Source organism: Sorex fumeus, unplaced genomic scaffold, assembly GCF_029834395.1.
Source record: "Sorex fumeus unplaced genomic scaffold, SorFum_2.1 ptg000142l, whole genome shotgun sequence".
Classification (NCBI taxonomy): domain Eukaryota; kingdom Metazoa; phylum Chordata; class Mammalia; order Eulipotyphla; family Soricidae; genus Sorex; species Sorex fumeus.
In genome coordinates, this window is record NW_026606199.1 from 4,178,928 (window position 1) to 4,201,190 (window position 22,263).

Here is a 22,263-nt window from a genome sequence, read left to right on the forward strand (position 1 = left end):
CACGTGAGTCAGCACAGAGTGGGGACAGATGTTCCCAGTGCACCACAATCCCCATGGGCTTGTCTGAGGGTGCAGAGTTGTGAGCGCTAAGGCTAAGCCTGCCCTTGACTGCGACCTGTGTGCTGCGCTGCTGACCAGCGCCTGTTCTGGAGGGTCAGAAACAAATTTACAGGCGAGTCTCCTTCCGCCGTCGCTTTGCTCCCCTCCTCTCCCAGCAATGCCGTTGCCAGCTTCAAGATGAATAGTGCATGCTACATTAAAAGGCGGCAGGTACGTGCCATCTCGCAGCTGAGCGAAGGGTAGGCAAGTGTGAGCACACTGTGAGGGTGGGCAGGTGTGAGCTCTGGGAAAGGCAGGTGTGAGCTATGAGGAGGGCAGCTAGGAACCATGGGGAGGGCAGGTGGGAGCTATGAAGGCAGGTATGAGATATGCAGAGCATGTGTGAGCTTTGAAGGGCAGATTCATGCACACAGACATGTCCACACACACATCCACTCAGACCCATCTATACAAGACACATCCACACAGATATGTGCACACAAACACATCCACACGGACACAAAAATAGACAGACACAGTCACACAGCCATGTCCACACAGACACGTCCACACAGACACGTGATCATAGACATGTCCACACACATATGCTGGGAGAAAAGCCCCAGTGATCTGCCTTGAAGCCACACGAATCTTTGGGCTTGGCCTGGGCTAATGTGCCCAGGTCACTCAGGAAGCCTGTTGTAATGTATATTTACAATGGTCAATGCAACCATGGGACAGGATGTGTCAGGCAGATGTGCAGGTGACAGTCTAACTATTATGATCACAAAGGAAGCATGTAATCCTATCTGTAGAACTGTGATGAAACAATGTAACCTGTCTATAGAACTGTGATAAAACAATGTAATCCTATCTATAAACTGATGAAACAATGTAACCCTATCTATAGAACTGAGATGAAACAATGTAATCCTACCTATAGAACTGTAATGAATCGCATGCTTGTAGTATGTGTCTGCCTGCATATCTCCCCCAAATGCTCAAGCCTATATAATGCTACGCCTGTTGCTTAATAAAATTGGAACTGCTCGACAGGACCCCCCTGTGCTCTTGTGCTCGTTTGTGGAGGCAGCAGCATAGGAACTTGCTCTTCTCCCCGGACCCCTCTCTTTATAGGAAGGGTAGATGGGCCCAGTCCTCAGGACCCTGAGCAGCGGCCTCTTGCTGGACGAGGAAGCGCACCAAAACAGAGACCAGAAGAAGGAGACCCCAACACACATATGTGCACACAGACACATCTACACAGACAGTCCACCCAGATACAGCCACACAGATATATCTACATAGACACCCCACACAGCTGTTGGGGGGCCTGGAGGCAGTTGCCTTGTTCTTTCAGGACCAAGCTGCTGTCCTAAATCCACCTGGCCCCAGAAACGTGGACAGTCTCAGTGGAGGCTGTTTCCCCAGCTGGGCCACAGCAAGTTTTGTTCCAAGAGAAACCTCGGCTCCTATCTCCAGCCCATTCCCGTCTGAGCAGCTCACCCGCTGTGGGCAGGAAAAGGCAGATGTCCTGCCCCCATCCTGCAAGCCACATGTCCCGTGAGTGAGCACTCGCTGACGATGCCACACTGTACAGGACACATAGATCCCCAAGGGACTGCTGCAGAGAAAGAGAGAGAGAGAAAGAGAGAGAGAGAAAGAGAGAGAGATCCCAGTTCTAGAACCCTCCCCATAGCCTCTCCTCTGCTAAAATGGAAACAGGAAGCCAGTTTGGCACCTTGCGGGAGGGTCGAGGGGCACGAGAGGGGTGAAATCTGGGCTGGAACTTTCCTGAGCTGCCTCCTCCAGGCAGTGCACACCCCGAGATAGAGCCCTCAGTGCCACCTCTGCAAAAAGACAGAGATGGAGGGGCTGTTGCATGACGCCGAGCGTGGCCCATCCCATCAGCTGTGCTGGGCCTGAAGTGACAGGACTCTGCCGGCTGGGTGGGTTCTTCATGATATTGCTGTGGTGACATCAACACAGTAGGAGGACAAATGTCCCTGAGAGCAGGATGGTCATCTGGACAGCAGGGAGGCCTGTGGATGGCTGAGTGGACAGTCCCTCCCCAAGCTCTGAAGGGGACATGGGGGAACAGCATGGAATCAGGTGGGGGTGTGATGTCCAGCCCAGGGCACTTGGGAGGGCAAAGGAAGCTTCTGGCCACTGAGGTCAGCTGGGATCAACACAGCCCAGGGCAGTTTGGTGAGAAGAGCCATAGGCCAGGAGGTCATGAGGCCATGGGGCACTGTCCAGTGCAGGGTCCCAGCGGGAGGGGACTTCCACTGAGCCAGGACCCTACCATGGTAAGGTCATCCAGAGGGAACTGGACCATGTCCAGGAAGGCCTCACATACATGTCCAGGAAGGGTCCCACACACATGTCAGGGGTCCCACATACATGTCAAGGGTCTCGCTTGAACCCAGGGAAGGGAGGTCTGAGACGGACACTCAAGGCTGCAAAGAGATTCCTCAGTCCTGAGTTCCTGCTGAGGAGGAGCAGAGGGACCGAGAGCTGCCCCTGGCGTGACTCAGGATGGACAGCCCCTCCTGACTGGGGTGCTTGTCTCAGTCGGGGACACAGGTCAGTGCCCCAGGGAACCAGGACCCCACACACTCCCCAGGGACCTGAGATGACTGAGCCCTGGTGAGCAGAGTCCTCCCTGGAGAGGGAGCTGAGCACCAGTGCTCCCTCGTCCCGCCCTGGGATAAGCCGGGGCCTGGGGATGCAGGTAACCACCCTGCTGCCCTGTGAGAGTCAGACCCTCCTCCTCACCTGCAGCTCTGCTCTGACCAGAAAACAGTGAGGAGCGTTGGGTGACCTGGCCACACAGTCAGACTTTGTGAAACAGATTTTGAAAGCAATGAGGGTTTTAGCTTTTTATAGACTTTGAAAAGAGAGCATCCTAAAGTGTGTGAGAGGAGAATCCTGAGTGCTGAGACATGGACCCACAAATACCCCGACCCTAAGGGCAAGCAGGCATCTGCCCAGGTGGGCATGTGTGTGTGTTCTCCAAGTGCAGATGCAATCTAGGTGTGCAGTTCCTGAACATGCAGGCATATGGTGAATGTGTGTTCTGTATGAGCAGCTGTGTCACGGGTGTGCATGTGTGTCTTGGCACATAGATATCAATCCCACAAGTGCACGTGTGTGCCCTGTGTGTAAAGGTAGGTCCTGGTGTGCATTGTGTGCTACAAACGTAGGTTGCTGGCCCAGGTCCATGTGTCCTGAGTGGAGACATTAAAGATGTACATGTTTCCGGAAGCCCAGGGGTCTGCACAGGGGTCTCAGACACACTCGCACGCTGTGTCACCGACTCTTCACACGCTCACACTATGTCACCGACGCCTTCACACTCTCACATTGTGTCACCAACTCCTTCACACTCTCACACTGTGTCACTGACTCTTCACACTCTTACGCTGTGTCACTGACTCTTCACACGCTCACACTATGTCACCGACGCCTTCACACTCTCACATTGTGTCACCAACTCCTTCACACTCGCACGCTGTGTCACTGACTCTTCACACGCTCACACTATGTCACCGATGCCTTCACACTCTCACATTGTGTCACCAACTCCTTCACACTCTCACACTGTGTCACTGACTCTTCACACGCTCACACTGTGTCACCGACTCCTTTATATTCACGCCATGTCACCGACACCTTCACACTCTCACGCTGTGTCACCGACTCTTCACACGCTCACACTGTGTCACCGACTCCTTCATATTCACGCCATGTCACCGACACCTTCACACTCTCACGCTGTGTCACCGACTCTTCACACGCTCACACTTGTCACTGACTCCACACTCTCACGCTGTGTCACCGACACCCTCACACTCTCACGCTGTGTCACCGACGCCTTCACACGCTGTGCCACCGACACCTTCACACTCTCACGTTGTGTGTACAGTCTGACACATTCACTCGCATGCCTGTGTGCATGTGTCTCTGCATTCACACCTGTATGTACCCTGTACTCACTCTCTTGCATTCACACTCCGTTGCTCTGACCCGTGTGCTCTGAAAGGGACCTGCCAGCCCCTCTGCTCTTTCCTTGGAGGATACCAGTGGAGACCTGAGGTGGGCTCACCACGCTCCCTCGGGGAACAGTTCTGATTTTCCAAAACTCTCCTATTCTCACAGCAAAAGCAAGAACACCAGCTGGAAAAATGATTAGAAATTTAAAAATAAAAAGATTATTTTTAGGCTTCAGGATATTGAAAGGAGAATAAAAATTGTTTCGGATATGAAGCCTGAGAGAATGCCATGGTGTGCCAAGATTGCTAATACTAGAAAAATCAGTGGCTGAGGAATATTAATTTGAAGGAAATCATTTTCTTAACAGAATTGCCAGGGTATGGTGCAGCCCAAGGCAGGCTTGGCACCATTACCACAGCCTGGCAGGAACTAGCAGGTGCCAGCGGATCCTGTCACGTGGGTCACCCAGCCATGTCAGCGGGGTTCAACTGGGGCACGTTCAAATGGGTCAGGGCCGGAGGTAAAGCCACACCAAGCGCAGGTCCAAGGTGACCTCGGACTCGACCCTGTGAGACTAAGCCATCGGTCTTGGTGATGTTTCCTGTTCTCCCGGGAGTCAGGGCCCACAGGCCCCCAGAGAGCCACGGAGGCAGTGATGCAGCTGCAGCAGGGCCTGCCACCAGGTGACGATGGCCCGAGAGGCAGCACCCACTGCCCAGGGCTTGCGCTGACAGCCCAGGGCACCAACCCAGATGCATGAACCAGAGCAGGGCAGGGTTGGGGGGGATGAGAGTCAGTGTCAGTGGGCCAACCTGCTGAGGGCAAGGCGGGGTCCAGAAGCAGCGCCAGTTGGCAGACACAGCCCTGGGCTTCAATGAGGGGACGTGTTCTGCCACAACCCCAGCCCGCGAGGCTGCAGGAGCAGGTTTCCACACAGAGCCTCCAGCTGTGGCCTCCCCAACCCCACAAGCCTTCCAGATGTGCTGCCTCCACCCCACACAGGGCCTTCCAGAGATGCCCCCAGCCCACACACAGGGCCTTCCAGATGTGGCCCCGAAGGGTCTTTTCTCTTCAGGTCACCCATAGATGCAAGAGGCCCTAGACCTTGGAGGCTCACGAGGCTTTTCCAGGAAGAGGCTTTGTGAGCATCGGGGGCTCATTCCAGCGTCATTTCCCCTCCCCCAGGGCTAAGGAGGGAGCCCATGGTCACCACAGGTCACAGGGAAGCACTCAAGGACACTTCCACATAGGTTCTCCCCAGACTGTCTTGTGCCCACAGCTCCCTGCCCTGTGGCCTTGTCCCCGCAGGTCTGACCTCGGACTCAACCCTGCGAGACTAAGCCATCGGTCTTGGTGATGTTTCCTGTTCTCCCGGGAGTCCGGCCCCCAGAGAGCCACGGCAATGACCACAATGACATTCTCAGGGCTGGAAACTCCGTGAGCAAAAGACTCCAGGGCAGGTGCACATGGGAGCCCCGAGGTGTGGCCTGTGCCAAGAACTGTGGGCACCGCCAGCCCCAGCCACTCTGCTGTCCACACACAGACCTGTGTGCTGTGAGGAACATGTACTCTGCCACCCAGGATAGCCTGGGAGGACACAGGGGCAGAGAGGGGCTGCCCTGAGACAAGCCTCTGGGACATGGGGACATGGGGATACGGGTCAGGGGACACAGGGACAAAGGGACATGGGTCAAGGGACACGGGGACATAGGAGCATAGTTCAGGAGTCACAGGGACATGGGGGCAAGGGCCAGGGGACACAGGGGCGTGGGGTCAGGGAAGATGGGGACATGAAATGAGAACCCTCTCTGCGGAGTGAAGGCCCGAAGAACTGCGCAGCAGGAGGCCTGACCCCTCCTCAGCATGGGCTCCAGACCTTGGGGTGGCTGGGAACTGGGGCCAGCAGGACAATCACCCGAGGGGCCTCGTCCTTGCCTGGGGCCGAGGCACACCCTGCCCCACCGGCCCACCAGGGACTGCCCCAGGGGACCCCAGCAGAAACTCTGCATTGACCCCAACACCTGTGGACAGGACACCGATTCCTGGGATCCACCTCCCCTTCCCTAGTATTTTCAGGGACCCCACCAGCCTGGACTGGGGTTGGGGGGGGGGGCAGATCTAGAGTGGGAGGGACCTAGAGGGGAGGGCCATGGAGGAGGAGGAGTCCAGAGGGGGAGGGGCCTGGAAAGGGCCTGGAGGGGCGGAGTCTAAAGGGGAAGGACATAGAGGGAGGGGCCTGGAGGAGGGAGAGGATAGGGCAGGGGCGGTGGGGGTCAGACCTGGAGGAGGGGAGTCTTCAGGGTGGGGCAAGACCTAGAAGAGAGGGGGGAGGAAGGAGGGGGGAAAGAGCCCGAAGGGGGAGGAGCCTGGAAGTCCTGAGGGGGAGGGGCCTGGAGAGAAGGAACTGCTGGGCAGGATCTGGGTGGAGAGGCGTAATGGGGAGGACCTGGAAGGGGGTCTAGTGGGCAGGGCTATGTGGGCGGAGCGTTGGTGAGCAGGGAAGGGGACTGGTGGTGAGGTGTACTGGAGAGGGGCCTGGATGGGGCAGGGCTATGTGGGCGTGGCTTGAACGGGGCTTGTGGGTGGGGCCTGGTGGGCAGGACCTGGATGAAGGTTATGGGCGGGGCTATGTAGGCGGGGCCTTTAGTGGGCGGGGCCTGGTGGTGAGGACTATTGGGGAGGCGCCTGGCAGGGGCAGGACCTGAGTGGGTAGCCTGGGCTGTGGAGGAGGGGCCTGGATGGGATTTGTGGGCGGGGCTGTGTGGGAAGAGCCTTGGTGGGCGGAGCCTGGTGGTGTGGGCTGATAAGGAGGCAGGGGCGGGGCCTGAATGGGGCGGGGCTGTGTGGGAGGGGCCTTGGTGGGAGGAGCTGGTGGGTTGGGCTGGTGGGGAGGCGCCTGGCAGGGGCGGGGCCTGAATGGGTGGGGCTGTGTGGGAGGGGCCTGGATGGGGCTTGTGGGCGGGACGGTGAGGGCTGAGCCTTGGTGGGAGGAGCCTGGTAGGGTGGGCTGGTGGGGAGGCGCCTGGCAGGGGCGGGGGATGGGGAGGGGCCTGGATGGGGCGGGGTTTTGTGGGAGGGGCCTGGATGGGGCTGGTGGGCGGGGCTGTGTGGGCGGGGCCTTGGTGGGTGGGGCCGGCGGGGCGGGCTGGTGGGGGCCTAGCTGGGGCGGGGAGGGGGGCCGGGGCGGGGCCCGGAGCAGGGCGGGCGGGGGTCCCGGCCGAGGCAGGGGGCGGCGGCGGGCGGGTCCCGTGCTGACTCACGCTGCGCTGGCCCCGGGGCCCTGGACGTGCGGCGCCCGCGGAGCCGGAGCGCGTGGCCGGCGAGGCGGGCGGCCGGTGTCCCTTTAAGGGCGCGCGGCGGGCGCGGGAAGAACCACCGGCCTGCGGCGGGGGCCGCGGCTCCGTGTCCATGGCGACGGCGCGGGGCGGGCCGGGCCCGCATCTGTTGCTGGCGGGCTGCGAGCGCGGCCCCCCGCGCGGCCCGGCCTAGGGAGGGCGGCGGCGGCGGGCGCTGGCCCCGCGGCGGCAAGTCGGGTCCGCCGCGCCCTGCCCGGCCGGGGTCCGGCGGGTCCGCCCGCGCCCCGGCCCGGCCCGGGGTCCCGCAACAGGCGCCGCCCGCCCCGCCCGGGCCCCCGCCCCCGCCGATGGGCGACCCCCCGCGAGCCCCGCCCGGCCCGGCCCCGGGCCCGCGCCCTGACCTTCCGCTGGCCCTGCAGGCGGGAGCCCCGTAGGGCCTGGGCGCGGCCCCTCCGCCCTGCGCGCCCTCGCAACTTGGCAGAGCCCATGGTGAGTCGGGTGGGCGGCCGGGCCGGGCCGGGCCGGGGAGGGGGCGCCGGCGGGCGGCGGGGCCGGGGTCCGCGTTCGCGGCGCCCGAGGCTCGCGAGCGTCATACTAATTAGTTGCCGCAACGTTGGAGCGTTTCATCAGCCGCGACAGCCCGGCCGCGCGGTGACCCGGGGACCCTGGTCCGGCCGGGGACGGTGGGCTGCGCCCCGGGGTCCCCCGCCCGCTCAGCGGTGGGCAGGGGCCAGTGGGCAGAGGATGGTGTCCCTCGGGGAAGGGGGTCCCAAGGCGGCCGCCCGCCCCCTGCCTGCGGCGTTGGGGGTCCAGGACCGCCGGTCGCTGAGTGTGCCGGGCAGCGGGTGGGCACAGGTGGCGAGAGTGGCCCCCGCCCCCCACGAGCTCTCTGCGGATCCAGGGCCGCCTCTGGAGCCGAGCCTGAGTCACCCCCTCTCTGGTTCCGTCTGATACCGTCAGACGCTTCTGCCGGAACCCAGTGTCACCTCCGCATGCCGCTTGCACCGCGCCCAGGCGCTGCTGTACCTGGCGTGGTGGCTGCGGGGCTCGGGCACCTGTTGTGCCTGCCGTGCCACACCTGGCCTAGAGGCCCCCGGCCCCCCACCCCTGCTTGGCACAGGGAGCCAGCCACCATGGCCAAGGGGAGTCTGTGCGTGCTTGGTCACACCTCTCACCCTTGGGTCCTTCTGTGCCAGATGGGGGGGTGGCTACGGCCGGAGCCGCTCCTCGGCAGACCCCTGCTCACCTCCCAGTGCCCAAGCCCACCCCACTGCCCTCTGCAAACCTGTCCCGGGACTGCAGCCCTGTGGGGGCAGGAGAGAGAGAACAGAGTGAAGCACTTGCCTCACTGCTGCTGACCAGGCTGTGAGTCCTGAGCGCTGCCAGGATTCAGCCCCAAGCACAGAGCCGGGAGTCAGCCCCGAGCACAGAGTCAGGAGTCAGCCCCGAGCACAGAGTCAGGAGTCAGCCCCAAACACAGAGCCAGGAGTGACCCTGAATACAGAGCCAGAAGTGGCCCCTGAGCTCAGAGCCAGGAGTCATCCACGAGCACAGAGCAAGGAGTCAACCCCGAACACGGAGCCAGGAGTGAGCCCCAAGCACAGAGCCAGGAATGACCCCGAGCACAGAGCCAGGAGTGACCGCTGAGCACAGAGCCAGGAGTGCCCCCTGAGCACAGAGCCAGGAGTCAGCCCCGAGCACAGAGTCAGGAGTCAGCCCCAAACACAGAGCCAGGAGTGACCCTGAATACAGAGCCAGAAGTGGCCCCTGAGCTCAGAGCCAGGAGTCATCCCCAAGCACAGAGCAAGGAGTGAGCCCTGAGCACAGAGCAGGGAGTGACCCCTGAGCTTGGAGCCAGGACTCATCCACAAGCACAGAGCCAGGAGTGACCCCTAAGCACAGAGCCAAGAGTGACCATGAGCACAGAGCCAGGAGTCATCCCCGAGCACAGAGCCAGGAGTCAGCCCTGAGCTCAGAGCCAGGAGTCATCCCCGAGCACAGAGCCAGGAGTCAGCCCTGAGCTCAGAGCCAGGAGTCATCCACGAGCACAGAGCCAGGAGTGACCATGAGCACAGAGCCAGGAGTGACCCTGAGCACAGAGCCAGGAGTCAGCCCTGAGCACAGAGCAGGGAGTGACCCTGAGCACAGAGCCAAGAGTGACTCCGAGCACAGAGCCAGGAGTCATCCCCGAGCACAGAGGCAGGAGTCAGCCCTGAGCACAGAACCAGGAGTCAGCCCTGAGCACAGAGCCAGGAGTGATCCCTGAGCACAGAGTCGCGAGTGAGCCCAAGCACAGAGCTGGGAGTCACACTGAGCACAGAGCCAGGAGTGACCTCTGAGCACAGAGTCGCGAGTGAGCCCAAGCACAGAGCAGGGCGTGAGCACTGAACACAGAGCCAGGAGTGACCCTGAGCACAGAGCCAGGAGTCAGCCCCAAGCCCAGAGCCAGGAGTGACCCCGAGCACAGAGCCAGGTATGGCTCCCAACACAACCTCACCGATAACATTCGTGCCTGGAGTTTCGGGACTGCAGACCAACAAGAGGAAGCAGGGCTCAGAGCCGCGCGCCAAGGAGCTCCCCGGAGGCTGTAGGTACACCTGGGCAGTGCCCCCAGGTCCCACCCTCCTGCCCATAAGCTCTGGTCAGACACCCCAGCCAGGTCTGCGTCCAGGAGACAGGCCCAGGCGGCCGCTGGCCTGCGGGGGCTGGGGTTTACCCAACCCAGTCCGGGGCACAGGATGTGCAGCTGCCCAACGTGACACCCCCCCCCACCCATGGCCACACTGCTGTGCAGACAGCAGAGATCTCAGCACGACTTCCATGCCGGGCGCCTCGGGTGTGGGCCCAGCCCCTGCTGGGTGGACGCCTCCTGGGTTGACCGCCAAGTCCTCCGGACGTGCGCTGGCCGCAGCCTCTCGTGTGCCAGGGGCCCAGAGACAGCAGTGGCAGAGCCTGAGGGTGGGGGGCGGAGCCAGGCCTCGTGGGGTGGGGACCCAAGCAGACCACTCCCAGAGGGGGCGCCTTGGGCGGCGGGTCGCTCCTCTGCTGGTGGCCACCCGCATTCAGAGAGCCGGACAGAGCAGAGGCCCAGTGGGGACAGGACCAACTGCTCCTGCTGTGCCCGTCCTGGGCGCCCAGGCTCGGAGCTGTCCCACCAGGCCTAAGCTGGACAGGGCCTGGCACCTCTGAGAGCTGGCCCCTGGAGTTGCCACGAGTCTCTGCAGGATGGCCACCACAAGCTGCTGCCCGGGCTGTGGTCCCGGCCTTTGGGGGGAAGTGGGGTGATGGATTTCAGCGGTTGCCTCAGGCTTTCTCCTTCCTCAGCACCAGTGGCACGGCCACTGAGCACCCAGCCAGCCGGACCCGGTCAGCAGCCCCAGTGTCCGCAGTCCGAGCCCTTGGCGGATCTGCACGGTCCGCACCTGGCCCCTCCTCCCCACCCCCCGCCCCAGGAGCCTGGCGCCGGGTGCCGGGCAGAGCAGGCCAGGCCGCACGGCTGCTTGTACGTGGAGACGTGCGGGGTCCCCAGCACCGCCTGGTCTGTTGCTAGGGCCCGGCGGGCCTCTGCAGCTCCTTATCCTGGCGCTGACCCACTGGCCTGGCTGAAAGAATCCCCCAGAGTGACCCCACACCCTCAGGACCACTCAGGAGGCCCCCCAAGGAGACAAAGAAAGGGGCTCATGTAAATGGGCCCTGGTCCAAGCGAGCGCTGAGCCCTCAGTCCCCCGGAAGAGGCCTGGGGAGAGCGTCCATGCCCTCGCTTCTAGAACAGCTGGACCATGTCGCGGCCTGGAGTAGCAGACGTGATCTCCAGAGCAACTGCGTGCCCCCGGGCTCCCCGACTGACCCTCGCAGTCAGGGTCACCTCTGCTGGGCAGCTGCAGAGGAAACAGGGCCCAGCAGGCCACACTGTCCTCTGGGCATGTGACCTTGCCCGTGTTCTCCCTGTGGCGCGGCCATGGGGCACCGGCACAGCCTCTGCCTCGGCCCTCAGCAGCCCCCTCGCTTGGTCTGACTGAGGAGAAGCTTCCCACGAGAATGTGCCCTCTGACCTCTGACCCCTGACCCCGAACGGGCATCCTGGCAGCGGCCACTTTTCCCTCGCTCCCCGGGCATCCCCGTGAGGCCAAACACACTGTCCCTGAGGAGGCAGCCAGCCCCCATCTGGGTGACCCCGAGGGGCAGAGACCCCGCTGTGGGTGTCTGCTTCCAGGAAAGCCGACAGCTCGTCCCCTGTCCCACAGGATCTGAAGAGCGTCCTGTCCCCGCCCCAGCACCCAGGGGAGTTCCTGCACCCCGTGGTGTACGCCTGCACTGCTGTCATGCTGCTGTGCCTGCTGGCGTCTGTGATCACCTACCTCGTGCACCAGAGGTGAGCCCCGAGCCGAGATGGGACGGGCCCGGCACCCCCCCACACACACAGCCGAGCTGGACGGGCCCCTCCCTCCCCCTCCCGCGGAGATCAGGCTGGGGTCCCTCCACTCCCTGCGCCCCCTCCCATCCCAGGAGCTGAGAGGGCTCGGAGGGCAGAGGGCATCACGTGCGCCCCTTTCCACAGCGCCATTCGCATCAGCCGCGAGGGCCGCCACGTGCTGCTCAACTTCTGCGTGCACACAGCCCTCACCTTCTCCGTGTTTGCCGGCGGCATCAACCACACCAAGTACCCGGGCCTCTGCCAGGCGGTGAGTCTTGCACCTCACACTGCAATGGGAGAGCCAGGTGGCCCATCAGCCAGGTGACCCGTGACCTGTCGGCCAGGTGACCTGTCAGCCAGGTGACCCGCTGGTTAGGTAACCCACCCACCAGGTAACCTGTCAGCCAGGTGGTCCATCAGCCAGGTGGCCCGTCAGCCAGATAATCCATAAGCCAGGTGGCCCGTTGTCCAGGTTACCTCTCAGCTAGGTGACCAATCGGCCAGGTGTCCTATTGACCAGGTGACCCATCAGCCAGGTGATACGTTATCCAGGTGACCCGCTGGTTAGGTAACCCACCCACCAGGTAACCTGTCAGCCAGGTGACCCATCAGCCAGGTGACCCGTCAGCCAGGTGGCCTGTCAACTCTGTTGGCCACCAGTTGGCCACTGGCTGTGCTGAGGGGCTGGTTGACTTGTCCTGCTCTTCCCTGGACCTGCTCACTCCAGTCTGCCAGCATCACAGGCGGCGGGTGGCATCGGGCACAAGGGCCCAGTCCCCCGGGACCCCTTGCATGTGTCACAGGACAGTAGAGAGCAGGGGCAGCGGGCATCACCGCAGAGCTGCCCAGCCTGTCTCCGCCCATGAGGGTCCAGCTGAAGGTGGCACCTGGGTGCCTCTGGGCATGGGACTGTGCTGGGCCCTGCTGCGGGCAGCAGAGTGGGGGGCCGGCCCACCCCAACCTGCTGGGGGCCCCAACTGGAGGCCCCGGGGCTGCCCGAACTCCTGGCCCCACGCGAAGGCCGCGAGGAAGCATTCGGGATCCCACGACTCGTGGAGTGCACAGTGCCCCCACTGTCCTCTCGGCCCAACAGACTGCCCCTTAGCAGCCCACATAGGGCTCCTGTCCCACATGCCACTGTCGGGCGCCTGCTGTGGGTGGCCGCTGTGGGGCCCCTCTCGGGTGCTATCGGGGGTCCTGTCGGGCACCAGTCAGGCTCCTCTCGGGCTCCTCTCGGGGCTGCTGTCAGGTCCTGTTGGGGCTGTTGTCGGGGGTCTTGGGGGGTCCTGTCGGGCTGCTGCCAGGGGTCCTGTCAGACTTCCGTCAGACTGTCAGGCTCCTCCCGGGGCTCCTGTCCGGCTGCTTTCAGGACTGTTGTCTTGTCTCGTGCTAGGGCCCCCGCTGTCCCGGGAGGTGTGGGGGTCCCGCTGCACCCAGTGCTGAGTGTCTGCACCGGCAGGTGGGTGTGACGCTGCACTTCTGCACCCTGTCTGCCATGCTGTGGCTTGGCGTGGCTGCCAGGAGCATCTACGAGCAGGTGACCAAGAAGGCCCCACCGTGCCCCAGTGCTCACCAGCAGCCCAGCCCCCGGCAGCCTCTGCTCAGGTATCAGAGCTGGGTGGGGGGCGGGGGCGTGTGGAGACTGGGAGCTGGGGGCAGACCTGGAGGAGGGGGGCAGGCTAGAGCCGGGGGGTTCAGGTCAGGGTCTCTCCTGGGGTCCCGGCTCTGCCCCTGGTCGCTGGCCAGGAACCCTTGCTAGGTGCTGAGGGCTGGGGAGCACGGGTAGGGGGCCAGGGTGGGGTATCTGTGGGGTGCAGTTGCGGGGGGCCTGAGCAGGGTGTGTTGAGCTGCCCATATGGCAGCTTTATTTATGCAGTGACCTTGGACCCGAGCCTGCCTCTGCTAGGCCACTGAGGCCATGGTAGCAGACTTGCAGGAAACTGGCTACTCTCAAGGAAGGACCTCTTGACCACGGGGTCCCCGTGGGGCCGTGGCCATGACCAGGCCCTTGCAGCCGTGCTGGTCAGAGCTTTCCTCCCCATCGATCCATGGGAAGCCCAGCTCCCCTGGCTTTCCAGACCGCCTTCAAATGTATTTCCTGGCTGTGACCAGAGTCTCCTGGGGGTACAGTTGGGACCAAGGCCCCAAGCTCTCCTGCTCCATTCTTCTGCAGATCCCAAGTGCCCAAAGAAACCTGGCCAGCCTCCCTGCCTGGGCTCTGTGGTCAGAGCTGTGGAGTCTGGGGTCTTAAGGTCAATTCTGCATGCAGTTGGTGGTCTGAGCTCTACCTAGGCTTGTGGTCAGAGGCTAGTGGACTGGCTTTGTGGTTGCGGGATTTCTGACTTTGGGTTCTGTGGTCTGGGCTCGTGGTCAGAGGCTTGTGGACTGGGTTTGTGGCTGGGGGATTTCTGACATTGGGTTCTGTGGTCTGGGCTCGTGGTCAGAAGCTGCATAGCCTCAGGCTCAGGCTCTCTGTCACACGAGCAGGGAGCTCAGAGAAGACTCGTTCTGTAGCCCTCCCCTTTGTTACAAAGTGGCCTTTGCATTCAGGGTGCCATCCTGGGGCTTTGGCCCCGTGGCCCTCTCTAGTGGCATGCCAGGCCGGTGCACCTTCCTGACGTGGACAGACTGGGGGCCTTCAGCCTGTCCCAGGCACAGCCGAGCTGGTGCTGGTGGCAGATGAGCCGATGCAGCCTTCCCTAGGGGCCCAGGCAAGGGGAGAAGATAGGGGTCAGTGCCTTCTCAGCACCCCAGGGCCCCTGGTCTCTGTCCACCTCCTCCAGCCTGAAAATTCCATCCTTAGAGGCGGCCCCCAGGGCTGGAGCAATAGCACAGCGGGGAGGCCGTTTGCCTTGCATGCAGCCGACCCAGATTTGATCCCCAGCATCCCATATGGTCCCCCCGAGCACTGCCAGGAGTAATTCCTGAGTGCAGAGCCAGGAGTGACCCCTTGAGCATCGCTGGGTGTGACCCAAAAAGAAAAAAAAAAACAGGCGGCGCCCTGTACTGAGCAGACCCCCGATACCCGAGTAGAGCACGTGGCGGACATCTGTGCCGTGTCTGTGCCATGTCTGCCTCCCTGACCCTGAGCGCGCCGGATGCTGGCCTCGTGGAAATGCTTGTCACCCTGGGAAGGGAACCCAGAAGGCTGGTGCAAGCTCTCTCTGTCACAGAGCCTTGACGAGCAGCATGCTTGGGGTCACGTCTGGGCCACATCTGCTCCACATCAGTGCTTATGCCGCAACGTTACCATATCTGGGTCACATCTGTATCACGTCTGTACTGCATCTGTACCATGTCTGTGCCACGTCTGTTCTGAAGGAACCCTGAATCCCCACCAGCCTGGACTTCCCTGCTGAGCAGCTGCGGGTCTCAACTCAAGTGTGAATGTGACCTGCCATGTTGGGAGAAGCCAGGCCACTTGTCTGCTGGACATCTTACCTCTCTTGGCTGCCGCTGACCCGTAACGTGCCACATGCTTCCTGGCCACCAACGCTGTATACACACGGGGCCCACCTGGCCCCTGCCCACACCCTCCCAGTGCCCCCTCTGCCCAGCTCTGGAGGAAGCCACACCTGTCTGAGGAAGAGCATTTACCGGGATCCCTGTCCTCCAGTGTGGCTTGGGGTGACGCGTTCCGGGAGAGAGGTGACTCTCTGAGACCCCTGTCTCATAGGCCAGGACACTGCCCCCCCATCAGAGCTGGTCTGAGGCATCGGCCATCAGCCTCGGGGCCACCTAAAGTCGTCACTGTGGTCATTGAGAGGTCATCATTGTGGGTGTCCTGGAGTTCACTTGCGGTCATCCTTGCTCACTCTGCTGTGGGGATATGGTGTGGACATGTCCCCTGGCCTTGGGCTGCTCCTGTCGGACAGCTATGACCATGTCCACCCTTGGGCTGAGGACGGGCCTCACACCCGGGCGCTGCCCCGCGGTCGATGAAATGATCCGAGTCCCTTGCTGCTTCCCTTCTCCTGCCTGGTCTGTTCTCCCAGGTCTGCCCCCGGTCCTGCACTTGGACGGGGGTGGGGGGGTCACAAAGACCTCGGGGTTCTAGCCTGTGCCTTTCTCCAGAGTGGTCTGAGCCTCAGCTTCCTCCAGGCCATGCTCCTGGCTGCATCTGTGCCGCGTCTGTGCCTCTGTTGAGGTCTCCCGTGGCTCGTGTGGGCCTGGCCTTGGGGGCGGGCAGGATCTGAGCTTCAGACCCACGGACGCCACGGACCCGGGTGTGGCCCTGCCACTTTCTGGAGCACAGTGCCCCGGTCCTGCCATTCGTATTCTGCAGGCCACAGAGCAGCTCTCGGTCCGAGAGCGCCTGGTCAGACCCGGGTTCCGGTGTGGTCAGAGGGCAGACCGCGCGGTCTCTCTCAGGCCTGGGAGCTTGCTCCCACTGTGTCCCGGTTCTGCAGGCCCCGCGCCCACATGTGATTGGGGCGCCTGGACAGTGCTGCTTGTGGCTCAGTTGGGCTCCTCAGGGCTGCCTCAGCAGCACCAGCACTGAGCAGGGAGGGCGGCCCGTCCCCTGGGCGCGCCGCCGCCCTCTTACTCTTGGGATGTGCCTTCCCTGCGGCCCCGAAGTGGGGGTTGCCCCAGTCACCCCTAGCAGGCCTGCGTGTCCACCTGTACGCCACGTGCTGGGCCTGCCCGGCGTCCCTCCCCTGCTCTGCCTCTCGGTGGTCCCTCGCTTTCAGGACATCCCCCAGTCACTGCTGCCCGCTCACTTCTCTCTTGGCTGCATTTTTTCATCTCCTCCTGGATTACTTTGCTGCTCTCTGGAATCCCGCTTGAACTTACCTCTCCACTTCCGGCCCATGGGTTTTCGTGATTCTGTAGGGCTTAGACCCTGTGGTCTCGTCACAGATTTCTGAGGGTAAGAAACACACCATCCATGGCCAGTCCAAGAAGCCAGCCATATCCCTCCTGCCCCTGCATGGCCTCGAGCAGCCGAGCGTGCAAGGGTGAGGGGTTAGCCTAACATGCAGGGGTGAGGGGTCAGGCTAGCATGCAGGGGTGAGGGGTCAGCCTAGCGTGCAAGGGTGAGGGTCAGGCTGGTGTGCAGGGTGAGGGGTTCAGGATGGCGTGCAGGGGTGAGGTCAAGCTGATGTGCGGGGGGGGCAGATCGGCGCGTAGGGGGAGGGACAGGCTGACGTTCGGTGGGGTGGGGCAGCTGGGCGCTGCAGCCCTGCACCCGCTGAGCCCCTTGGGGTGGCCCCTGGCATTTCTGGGAGAGGAGGAGGCTACAGCCAGCGATGGCCTCTGGATATCACCACGCCACTTGCCTGCTGCAGCCTCTGCACCCCATGGCTGATGCCCGGTGCTGTGGGCTGCAGGCGCTCCTGGGAACTAGGTCACAGAGGGTCGCTCCGTTCCCAGGGACCCCATCCTCCCGCAGGCTGCAGCGCTCACCCAAGGTCAGACTGCTGGAGACACACAGGCCGGTCCCCAGCCCCGGGAAAGGAAGGCCCATCACAGGTCCTCCCCTCCCTTCTGCAGCACGTGAAGGCCCACTGGGCCCGGCCAGGTCATAGCAGGGGCAGGGGAGGGGAGAGCTCGGGGAGGGCTCAGAGGAGGGGAGATGGCGTGGAGGGAGCAAACAGGACAGGAGGGGAGTGGGGAGAGGGAGAGTAGGAGGGGGTGGGTCCCGAGGGGGAGGAGAGGGGAAGGATGGAGGGGAAGGGGAGGGGGCTCCTTCCCCCCAGACTGCCGCCCCTGCGTCTTGCACCTCCCTCCTTTCCCCCTGAAGCAAAACAGATGGTCCCACGCCCATCCCGTGTCCATCCCGTGTCCATCCCATGTCCATCCCACATCCATCCCACGTCCATCCCGTGTTCATCCCACATCCATCCCACGTCCATCCCATGTCCATCCCATGTGCATCCCACATCCATCCTGTGTCCATCCCGTGTCCATCCCATGTTCATTCCGTGTCCATCTCTTGTCCGTCCTTTGCCTGTTCCACCTCCGGGTTGTGTCTGCCACTTGCGTGTCCCATGTCTGTCCTGTGTCTGTGCCGTGTCTATCCCTGTGTCCATCCCATGTCTGGCCTCTGAGGTTGGGGTGCTGAGGGCCTCTCTCCTCCGCTCTCCTTCCTATAGGTCCTACCTCATTGGTGGGGGGGTCCCCTTCATCATCTGTGGAGTCACAGCTGCCACGAATATCCGTAACTACGGGAAGGAGAACGAGGACTCGGCATAGTGAGTTGAACCCAGGGACACCCGCGTCCAGCCCCCCCTCGCGTCCCAGTGGTCCTGAAACCAGAGCTGGCCCCCCCGCACCCACCCCTCCTCCCTTCCCCGCGCTGGGGATGGACCCCAGGGCCGCACACTGCTGCCCACTCCCGGCTCCCCCACACCAACTGGCCTCTGGCCAGGAGAGCAGCAGCCGGGGAGGGACCCCCCGAGGCCCGTCCCCCACTGTCCCTCTCCCCGCAGCTGCTGGATGGCCTGGGAGCCCAGCCTGGGCGCCTTCTACGGGCCAGCGGCCTTCATCGCTCTCGGCACCTGCGTGTACCTGCTGGGCGCCTACGTGCAGCTGCGGCGTCACCCCGAGCGCAGGTACGAGCTCCGGGAGGCCCCCGAGGAGCGGCCGCGGGCGCCCCCCGGCTCGCCGCCCGCCCGCCCCGCGCTGGCCGCCTCGCTGCTGCAGAACGAGCACTCGCTGCCCGCCCAGCTGCGCGCGGCCGCCTGCTCCCTCGGCCTGTTCGCGGCCACCTGGGCCTTCGGGGCTCTGGCCGTGTCGCAGGGCCCCCTCCTGGACATGGTCTTCAGCTGCCTCTACGGCGCCTTCTGCGTGACCCTGGGGCTCTTCGTGCTCATCCACCACTGCGCCAAGCGCGACGACGTGTGGCAGCGCTGGTGGGCCTGCTGCCCTGCCCGCGGGGAGCCCCCCGCCGGCCCGCTCTGTGCCCGGCCCTCGCCCCACGCCGCGGACGGGGAGGCGCTGGGCCCCCCCGCCTGCCTGCCAGACTCGCCCTGTCCCGGCCAGCCCCGCAGCTACGGCCACCTGCCGGCCGGCCCCTGCCAGCTGACCGGCCTGCCGGCCCCCAGCCACCCCAGTTGCCTGTCGCCGGCCACGCCCTGCTGCGCCACGCGGCGCCGTGAGCAGCTGCTGCAGGAGGACGTCTGCGGGCACCACCTGCTGCCCCGGACGCGGCCGCACTGCGCCCCGCCGGCCTTCGACTACCACCTCCCGTCCAGCCTGGACGGCAGCCCCCAGAGCTCGCGCACGGACAGCGCCCCCAGCTCGCTCGAGGGCCCGCTGGGCCTGCACACGCTGGCCTGCTGCGCCCAGGACAGCGCCTTCCCCGTGCTCAGCCAGCCCGATGGGCTCTACGGCTGCGGCCTGCGGCCCGGCCGGGAGGTGGCCTGCGGCCCCGTCCACCTGGAGATGCTTCACAGGACACAGTCGCTGCCTTGCGGGGGCCCCGGCCTCAACGGGCTGTTCCGGGGCGACGAGCACGGGGCTCGCTGTGCGGTCAGCATCCGGACAGGGCCCTGGAGGAACGAGACCAGTGTGTAGGGGGGCCCACGTGGCCCCCCGCGGACAGGCCTGTGCCACGCCCTGCGCCCACGAAGCACCACGCCCTCCCGTGTCCCAGCGTGTGTTGTGAGACTCTGTCCCGCGTGGGGAGCCCTGGGCCTGGCCCTGAGTGCCGGTCACTGCCAGCGGGCCCCACTCAGGCCCTGCCTGGACGCAGGCCTGGGCTCATGGACCCCCCGGGGAGACGTCAGCCTGGGGGCTGCGGGCTCTTCTGTGCCTTCAGGGGGCTCAGCTCTCCCCCCGGGACAGCCGCCTCGGCTGAGAGCGTTCACTGAGGCAGGAGACGGAAGGGGTGTGCGCCCCCCCCCCCGCGGGCCCGCCCGTCTCCCAGGACACGCCTGCACCGTGTGTGGCCTGCGTGTGCTCGAGTGGCTGCTGCTGCTGCTGCAGGCAGGCCCACAGCGTGTGCTGTAGGTCACCAACAAATACAGTGTTTGCGGCGTGGCTGCGAGGCTGCGTGTGCTGTGTGCCGTGGCTCTGCCGGCAGCCCCGGGCACTGTCCTCGGGGCCCCTGCCCGCCCCCAAGGGACCCTGCGACCATGGCCGGCTGGGCCAGCCCAGTCCCTGCATCCCAGGGGCTGGGCAGCTCCCACAGAACCAGGCCGGGTCCCCACATGTTGCTGAGGATGGACCGTTACCCCCCACCGCCCACCCCGGCGCCCGCTGCTGGCTCGTCCAGGCCCTGTCCTGAGCCATGCACAGGGCTGTGGGCCTCGCCCCTGCTGCAGCCAGACCATGAGGACAGTCGAGTCGGGGGTGGGGGGCGGTCAGGCAGCCACCGAGGAGGCCAGAGATAGGCCAGCTGGACCCTGAGGGAGGCAGGGGTGGGGCGGGCCAGCATCCAGGGCACACAGTACGTCCCCGAGGACCCTGTGGTCACAGTGAGTCGTGCAGAGAGCCCCTCCCCGCCCCTGTGGGACACTCACCCCTCCCTCAGCTCTGCCCTAGGATAGGGCATGTCTCAGAATCACTCAGACTCATGAGTGTCGGGGACACAGCCTGGGCAGGGGACAGGTGACCTGCTCTATCTGTCCATGCTCTCCTGCATGTGTCGGTCAGCTCCGGGGCGGGGCGGTGGGGCATGCCCCCTACTGGCCCGAGATGGAACGCTCCTGCCGGCTGCCTGGACGCCCGAGGGCTCCTTGCTCGCAGCGGGTGGGGCACAGGCAGACGAGGGGCACTCGGTGCCCACAGGTCACAGCCGGCTCTGGCCAGGAGGCTCCCGTGGAGTGGGGCCACCATGACAGGAGGACGGGGCCCTCGGGCACCGGCTGTCCCCAAGGAGACCAGGCTGGTGAGAGCCTCGGCAGGAGGCCGCAGGTGCTATGTCTGCACAGAACCAGCAGGATGAAGCCCGATGCCCCTGCTGGACCCCGAGAGTCCACACTGAGCTGCCCCAGCACACACGCTGGGGCCCTCAGCCCCTGCAGAGCACAGGCGGCTCCTGTCCCCACACCAGGGACTCCGTCTGAAGGGCACCCGCCCACAGGAGATGGTGCAGAGGTAGGGGCAAGTGAGGTGAGGCTTCAACTGGGGGCACAGGGCAAGTTTAGTCCCTCCGTCTCCTCCCCACCACCCCCTGCTCCCAGTTCAGAACCAGCTAAAGACAACCCAGCCAGTGCCTGGTCACGCAGATTCCCTCAGAGCCCCCCCAGTCACGCAGCCCCCCCTCAGAGCCCCCTGGCCACTCAGTCCCTCCAAGGCCCCATCACGCAGACTCACCCAGAGCACCCCAACCTCAGAGACCCCCAGTCACGCACTCATTCAGAGGCCCCTGGGCTCCCAGTCACTCAGACTCCCTCAAGCCCCCCAATCACGCACACCCACTCAGAGCCCCCCGGTCACGCAGTCCCCCCTCAGAAGCCCTCCCCTCGGTCACTCACTTGCTCACGGCCCTCGGTCGTGCAGACCTATAGCCCCCGGGTGCAGGAACCCGTCACTCTGAAGACTCTCCCCAGAGAGAGCGTCACTCATGAGGACACCGCTGTGGGGCCCCCCACTGTCCTGAACTGCCAGTGCTCAGAGTGGCCTCACCACCGGCTGCCCCCCAGCACCCACCAGTGTTCTGGTGCCAAAGGCAGGTCTAGAGAAAGTTGGGCTGCACCAGGACCCAGCAGGGCCGCCGCCGTCCAGGCCGCCTGGGTCCACCTACCCCCCACCCAAGGGCCACAGGAGGGTCAGGTGGAGAAGTTCGGGGTGGTGGGACTTGGGGGGGAGGGGGTGTGAAATCTCACCGTGCGCTGCAGAAACTGGCGGGAGGGGGGCCTCGGACAGTGCTGAGCCCACAGGACACCCACCAAGGGAAGAAATGCACACGGAGTTCAGGGCAGAGGGCTGAAACAGGGACCCCAAAACAGAGACCCTCTGCCCACCACCCACAGCGGCCGCCTCCGAGGCTCCTGAGCCACGGAGGTTGAGAGGCGGGACTCAGCGCAGGTGGGCAGCAGCCCCCTCTCAGGTGCCCGCCAGCTTCCCTCCAGAGAAGGGGGCGTCTCAGCCTCCCTCGGAGGAGCCCCTCCCTTCCCTCCCTGAAGGGGAGAATCAGGGGTGGGGGTCCCACCTGCAGGCGCGGGGAATTGCCACCAGCTTCTCGAGCCGGTTTGCTGGTGCTCTGCCCTCACTTTCCGTCCCTTGTTCAGTGAGTCAGCACCAGGGTCCAGAGGGGCGTGTCGGGCGCTACCTGCCCCGTCCTGGGGAGTTTGCAAATGAAGCAGGAGGGGCTGACTCTGGGGGGACTGGCTGCGGCTCCCCCCACCCCCACAGCCACCTCCAGTCGGAGCTTAGCCACCACCGCTGGAGCTGGGCTGGCAGTGCAGGGACCTCGGTCACAACCCGGACCCCACTGAGAGACCCCTGAGCCGTGGGGAGGGAGGAGCCCAGCGCCAAAACAGGGGCGTAAGATGCCCGAAGCCCCCCACAGTGACAGTGGGGACGAGGGTGCCCCCGTCACCCCGGGGGCTTCCTAGGGCCAGAGACAGC

The 22,263-nt window shown here is 64.2% G+C and overlaps 1 protein-coding gene across 1 annotated transcript; it reads left to right on the plus strand.

Annotated features, from left to right (window-relative positions):
- The first annotated feature begins 7,686 nt into the window (after positions 1–7,686).
- On the plus strand, positions 7,687–19,277 carry ADGRA1 (adhesion G protein-coupled receptor A1). The gene is made up of 6 exons (XM_056106657.1): positions 7,687–7,820; positions 11,576–11,703; positions 11,890–12,013; positions 13,205–13,350; positions 17,841–17,939; positions 18,177–19,277. The coding sequence occupies exons 1-6, from the start codon at positions 7,818–7,820 to the stop codon at positions 19,261–19,263; spliced, it is 1,587 nt and encodes a 528-aa protein (XP_055962632.1). The 5' UTR covers positions 7,687–7,817; the 3' UTR covers positions 19,264–19,277.
- The last annotated feature ends 2,986 nt before the right edge of the window (positions 19,278–22,263 follow it).

What these genes read in the sequence shown, in the direction of transcription:
- ADGRA1 (XM_056106657.1), top strand. An exon ending in ACCTACCTCGTGCACCAGAG is followed by an intron (nt 11,704 to 11,889) that starts GTGAGCCCCGAG and finishes CCCTTTCCACAG; the next exon opens with CGCCATTCGCATCAGCCGCG. An exon ending in GAGAACGAGGACTCGGCATA is followed by an intron (nt 17,940 to 18,176) that starts GTGAGTTGAACC and finishes CTCTCCCCGCAG; the next exon opens with CTGCTGGATGGCCTGGGAGC.